The 6,578-nt window shown below is 43.3% G+C and overlaps 1 protein-coding gene across 12 annotated transcripts in view; it reads right to left on the bottom strand.

Annotated features, from left to right (window-relative positions):
- The window catches only part of huwe1 (HECT, UBA and WWE domain containing E3 ubiquitin protein ligase 1), a 56,241-nt gene that overhangs the window by 18,209 nt on the left and 31,454 nt on the right, over positions 1-6,578 (bottom strand). For all 12 annotated transcript variants that reach the window (XM_032522206.1, XM_032522203.1, XM_032522204.1 and 9 more), the window contains 15 exons: positions 5,542-5,664; positions 5,347-5,442; positions 4,963-5,232; positions 4,377-4,529; positions 4,166-4,293; positions 3,969-4,050; positions 3,303-3,479; positions 2,612-3,163; positions 2,288-2,483; positions 1,976-2,143; positions 1,719-1,864; positions 1,573-1,639; positions 1,137-1,360; positions 820-1,031; positions 506-688 (listed from right to left, as the gene is read on the bottom strand). In XM_032522206.1, coding sequence (XP_032378097.1) covers positions 506-688; positions 820-1,031; positions 1,137-1,360; positions 1,573-1,639; positions 1,719-1,864; positions 1,976-2,143; positions 2,288-2,483; positions 2,612-3,163; positions 3,303-3,479; positions 3,969-4,050; positions 4,166-4,293; positions 4,377-4,529; positions 4,963-5,232; positions 5,347-5,442; positions 5,542-5,664 — 2,777 coding nt within the window. The remainder of the gene's footprint in view (positions 1-505; positions 689-819; positions 1,032-1,136; positions 1,361-1,572; positions 1,640-1,718; positions 1,865-1,975; positions 2,144-2,287; positions 2,484-2,611; positions 3,164-3,302; positions 3,480-3,968; positions 4,051-4,165; positions 4,294-4,376; positions 4,530-4,962; positions 5,233-5,346; positions 5,443-5,541; positions 5,665-6,578) is intronic.

Here is a 6,578-nt window from a genome sequence, read left to right on the forward strand (position 1 = left end):
AGAAAGCCAGGGTTCCCGACAGACTGTCAACCCTGGGTTCCGGTTGCCATGATGATCTAACCCCAGTTTAAATTGAGATAGCTTCAGGATACAAAAAAGCCTGGGTTAAACCCCAAGTTAAAGGCTCCCTGTGGAGTTTTAGACCTCTAGTAGCGCTACGTAGCAGTTTTTCCTGAGTGTCTCCTTGTCTCATGCATGCTGGTTTGACAATACACAGTCCAGTCAAAGATGTCACACTCTTCCACCAATCAACAATTGGAAGTGACATGCCAAGATATGCAGCAATGTGCCAACAAAAGGCAGAAAAGAAGAAGACTACGTCAAGCAGAATTTAAAAAATGTTTTATGAGGAAGCGGTAATAGACCTATTTGTTAAACGTCAAGAACTTTTGAGAACAACACTAAATATAACTTTTGTTTGTTTACAAGAACACTCCACAGGGCCCCTTTAACTAGTTTACAGATCACACGTGTACAATGAAATTATTATTATGTAATCAAATACCTGGACAAATCCAAGCTGTGAGGCACACGGGCCAAGTCGTTAACCAGTCCTTTCTTAAGAAAGAGCCGTATGATATTGTTCATGCCGTTGTGTTGTGTCTTGGCTGCTGCTGTGCTATAAAAACTGGACGTGGAAGGGCATGATTCCATGATGGTGCTGATGATGCACATCACTGCCTGAAGCCTAGGAGAAAGATGGGTCATAGACAGAGTGAAAAGGGGAGCAAGGGTTTGTACAGATCTCTATAAATTATAAATCAACCAAGAGTTATAGCATCATCATCAGTTTGGTTTAATTAGTTTTATGCTACTTACCTGGCGTGTTTTTCGGCACCTTCTGCCATTGCTAGTGCTCTACTGAGGGCAGCCTTCACCTCATTGACCAGGGCCACCTGGGCATCAGTGCCTGTTCCGGCAGCTGCCAGGCTGGCTAGGAAGAGACGCGCCAAGGCTGGGGTGTCCTTGTCTTCCGAATTCTGGGTATGGGGCAGTAAGTGGTCGAGCACAAAGGCTAGAACACTGCAGTCCTGTTAGGATATAGGGAGTTAAGCAGAAATAATTATAGTAAAAGGCATGACAATACAGAGGTGTGGAAGACAGACAAGATTGACAACATTTCTTTAACTACCAACCTCCTTAATAAGCTCTGACTGTCCAGCAGTGTAACAGTAGGACGCGATTAGAGTGGCAATGCCCACATAGGAGCGCACCAGTTCAGCCAGCAGTCTCAGGATGGTTGAGGTAGGCATTAAAGGCTTGCTTGCCTTTACCTTAGCTGCTTTACTCTCCTCTGAGCTGGTACTTTTCTCTCCCTCCTGTTCTTTCTTTTCCTCTCGCATCTCTTCTGGTGTGGAAGCTGAAGAAGTAATGAAAATGAAATGAAAAGATACACAGATCATATACAGTACATTAACTAACATGGTGGATCTGGAGCAACACAAACAGTAACAGACAGCTAATCAAACAATGTGATTAGGGATGACAGTATCTGATATGTGCAGTTACTTTGCACAAATATTCATGCATACTTAATAAAAAAAATAATTAATAAAAAACTTAGGGACTCACCTTCTCCTTGTGGTGTGCCAGACTGGGAAGACTCAGCCACAGCTCCATCAGCAGAAAACACTTGAGCCTGAGAGGAAGATACAGCTCTATTGTTAACTGAGGAGATGACACATTTCAATATAGGACAACTTGTCATTGAGACTCACATTGATATGGAATGCAGACTGGGAGTCAAAGTCGCTGCCCTGCCGGGTTAATCTGTACTGCTGGTAAACATCATCACCAACATCCTGCAATATCTGGCACAGGTCTGGTCCAGGCACTGCTGCAGCACGTTCTTCTGGACGCTCAGCTGAGACAGAGACAGAGAATTAACTGAAATGTTCAAATTACTATTTCCATTAAATCTACATATACGCCTTTCAAAAAGGACAGCTGTGAGGACTTTATTAACATGTCTTACGTTCTTCAGGAGCGTGGTAGGCAGCCAAAGCATTGAGCATGTCATAGATGACCTCCTTGATTGTGTCAGGGATAGGGGGTAAGGGGGACAGTTTCAAAGGAGTGGTCTTCACCAGCTGCACAGCATTGGGACCCTTAATTCGAAGGTTCTCAAACTCATCATCAGAGGCTGTAAAAAGAGTATAAGCTTTTTAGGGTTAAAGAAATGTAGACACAACTGGGTAGCTAAATAAATCTATCAATCCAATTCAGCACTAGCAATGATGACTATAATCTAAAGTTACTAGACCTACTGAGAAAAGCTTGCACTCACCTGTGCCAGCTCCCCGGGGTGCAGGCAGAGCTATGCGAACACAGTTGTTGGCGGTTTCAGCAAAGCATTCAGGGTTACGGCAGGCAGCAGGGCCAAGGACTCGAAGAATATAATTGATTTCTCTGGAACCAAGGCTGCCTGAAACGACTCCGGAGGTGGTGCTACCTGCTCCGCTGGTCACGGCAGATCTCACCACCTGGCAACAAATTGTTGAGGAATTTGTTTATCTGACTTGATAAATGAAACCGTGATCCAACATAACTAGCAGACAATATCTTCATGTAGAGCGAGATTTATTTAAAAATTATCAGAATAGACTCTAACCTTCTCCATTGTGTGCCGCAGCGTGGCCGGATCTTCTATGATGTGTCTAAACAGCAGAGTGACAAGTGGGGTGAAGCCATTAAAGCCAGAACTCTGCGTTAGCCCCAGAATCATCCGTGTGCTCTTCAGCTCAGCAAACATCATGGCATAGTGATGATTACGTGTAAGACGCAAACATAGACGCAATGTGGCGTGGAGAGTGTCTGGGTCCACAGGAACACTTATCATACTGACACAGGCACGAATAAGAACGGTGGTCATGTCCTCAGTCAGGCCTTGTACAACTATATCAGCACTTTGAGTGTTGTCAGACTCCAGGGAAGATGAGGGGCCAGATGTGGCCTCCTTAAGCTGGCTGGAATCCTCCTTAGGAACACTCATCTCCACTGTTGCTCCTGAGTCCAGGTCAGTCTGCGTTTCCTCCGTTTTGCTCCTGTCTCCTTCTTCTCTCTCTGAGTCAGTAATGCAACCAGCCTTGGCAGGCTTGGGCATGCGAGGCACTCTTTGGACAGTCAACATCACTGGCCTCCTGTTACCAGTCTCTTCATTTACCTGCATGATAGAAAAGTGTTAAGTTAAACAAAAAAGGAAAGCAAACTCACAAAACCATACATATAATCAAAGAATCAATGGATTGTAGTTTGGGGGGTTCTTCTTCTTCTTTGGCAGTGGAGAAAGTGTTTGTGTATACCTGCACCATGGTGTTAAACTGCACAGTGTATCTTCGGCGACCAGCTGTGAAGCGGACACTGCTCTCTCCAGCCCTCCATGCTGAGTCAATAGTACTGTTGTTTGATGCACTGTAACTGCACCAACGGCCTGAGCGATCATCAAACCATCGCCAGTTATTCCCATTGGGTTGCAGATACTAAAGGAAGACAGAGAGGGAACTTAATTGTACAAAAGCGCACAAAATACCACCAGCACCTTACAATACTGGTGTAAGTCAATGACTTTTGAGAAACGCAACTAAAATGTATTATAAAGTGGACATGTTTCTAGTTTTGAAAGCTATGTTGTATAGGATTGCATTCATTGCCATGTTTTGCTTAATTCTTCTATTCTCAGTACCCAAATGTACATTTTCCGGTTTAAATCTAGCTCATTCAAGTCTTAAATAAAGAAAGCAAAGAGCAATGATCATATAGTCAAGAGGCCTATTGCAGGCCGATGCAATGAACTACTATAGGTGTATAAATAAGTATTTACTTGCTTCCACTTTTTACTCTTTCCATTCATGTAGTCATAGTGATTGGTTGTCTATACCTGTGCTTGGAACTTTGCGTACCTATTTCAGTACCTAACTTTACAATTGTAATCTGTACCTGTGGTTTGGTTTTATAAGATTGACTTATACCTTGTTCATTTGTTCCCTGCGCTTTGAAGAGACTGCCATCTTCTCATAGAAGTCAATAATCAACAGTACTGGTGTGATCCATCTGCACGAAAAGATAAATACCAATTCACAACAGAAATTAGGGCTCTCATGGTGAAGAGCTGGTGTAACATTTTTAAGTAAAGATTAGTATAAACATAAGGCAGAGCAAAACTCACTTTGGTGTCTGGATATCTTTCTGTTCCTTAGCAGCCTGCAGACAGGGCTGCACAACTTCAAGCAGCTTAATCAACAAATCAAGTATCCCACTGTTCTCCACAACTCTGGCACCCAACAACTTCAGTTCCTTCAGAAACCAACAAATTATTATTTTGGATTATTTTCTGTGTGAATATTTTAAGGTTACAACTTTCAACACATTTCGGTTACCTCAAAGAGCAATGTGAGCAGGAGAATTCGTGTTGCCAGCTTGGAGGCTTGGGGCAGTGTGGCCATCTGCCGGGTCCACTCAGACACAGTCTTTGTGTCACTGGTAGTCAGGGGCTCAGCTGCCTTAATGAGCACGTCTGCTGCCTCCCACACCTATACACAACATGAACACAATCAGGCTGGTACAGGAATGTTGTGCTTCTATTGCCAAGACTTGACTTTTAAAGACGTTACCACCATACCATGTAATGAATGATAACACAAGCATACATAATGGCTTACAAAGCTGCATCTGCATTCAAGACACGTTACTCACTGAAAGCATTTACTCTACAATGGCTTACAATCCATTACAAAGACAGACACAAAGACAAATTGTATTCAACTGAATCCAAAGCTGCATCTTTCAATTTAATACTAAGCCAAAAATATGATAGCCTTAATTGCAGCGATCATCAATGCAACAGGAAATTGGAAACATAGAACAAGATTGAACTTATCTTCCATGTCCCCTATACTCTGAACATAAATGTATAATAGGCTCCAGAGAGCAGACATCAATGCAAACATGCATTTATCCACTGACCTGGTGGACAACCTGGCCGAGGATGAGCTCTCTGTACTCGGGGCCACTCCTCTTAATGGCAGTCATAAGCAGGTCACAGAGTCGGTAGACTGTGTCAGGCAGCTCATCCAGAAGATGGAAGCAGCCAGGCAGCATGGAATCAGTAAAAGTATGCAGCTCCTTGGGGTCCAGTGGCTCTGCCTCCATGAAGCGCTCCAAGCAGCGGGCCTCCTCCTCTTCTGCCCGCTCCCTGGCTCTCCTGTCCTCTTCCTCACGTCGACGTGCTGCTTCCTAAAGCAGGCACAGAAATGTTCTTAACAGCTGCACAGCTAATCGGCAAGTTATTAATTTGTGAGGTTTCACTTGGCAACAGATAGTTTAGAGTGAAATCTTTTTTTCCCCCACCTCAGGAGAGTCAGAGCGCTGCTCCATGCTGACTTCTTGCCCAAGTGACATGGCAATGGCCCTCATCACCTGGTCCTCTTCGGACATCGTCAGGTCCTAGTTGGAACAAGTGGAACAATGTCAGCAGCCTGAATTTGACTTATGAAAGTTACAAAGAATGAAAGTATGCATGTGTTGTTTTTTATGGAGACTTACTCTTACTGCTCCACCAAGAAGTGGTGGGGGGTGAGTAAGTAGGTACTCTGTGGCCTGCTCCATGGTGCTGGTGTTCAGTAGGGCCTCCATGGCATGCTCTCTTGAGAAACCCATATCCATCAACTAAAGCACCACACAAAAAGATAAAGAAGCATTTTTTCAGTAAACAGAGATGGTGTCATGAGCAAAGAGGAAAAATATAAAGAAGGGGGGAGTATGAGGCTCTGAGGACTGACAAATGGAAAGTCAGAGACACTTGGTATCATTATGAAAGACAAGTATCCATTTTTCCACTCATTTCTCTTTCTTGTGTAGTGCACACAACATCTCTAATGCCCCCAATCATCATCTATCTATCTTTTCAGTCCCAACTCTCCAACCTTTCTCAATCCACAGCTCCTTGTCTCTCTCCATCTCCCCTGTAAATTTATCCCACTCTCCCTGGGAGCTCTTATACCTGCGTAAGATTCTGCTGGCGGACCTGTGCATGCCTCGCTCTCTCTCTGCACCTTCCAGTTATAAAACACATGGTGGCCCAGGATTCAGTGCATGCAAAATGTGGGGAAGGAAGATTGGTATACACAACTCTGTTTTTGAAATTTTTGGCACCCTCCAAAGGGATTTTAGCCAGCGCCAAAAGGAAAATCACAAGCGCCAAACTTGCAGCAGAGAGCCTCCCTCTCATCTACAGCCACTATGTTCACATGTCTCCCCCCCAAAGAAGGCCTGCACGATTTAGGGGAAAAATATGAATCACTGCCACAATATTTTTGATCATGACATAAAACAAATTGGCTGTACCAAACCAAGGTTATTATAGCTTTGCATTTTTCATCCGTTTTTGTTTTTATTTCGTTTTGACTTTGTTTTCAAATTCAGTTCAATTAGTTTTAATTAGTTTTTAAGTCGGTTTGCTAGTTTTGTTTTTATTAGTTTTAGTCTTTTTCGTAATTTGGGTTATTAGTCAGGGGATTCGAAAAGGTCAGAAAAAATATTGTGTTATAATAACTCAACAAAAACATAATTTTAGAAATATG

This window comes from Etheostoma spectabile, chromosome 7 (assembly GCF_008692095.1).
Source record: "Etheostoma spectabile isolate EspeVRDwgs_2016 chromosome 7, UIUC_Espe_1.0, whole genome shotgun sequence".
In the NCBI taxonomy this organism is placed as follows: domain Eukaryota; kingdom Metazoa; phylum Chordata; class Actinopteri; order Perciformes; family Percidae; genus Etheostoma; species Etheostoma spectabile.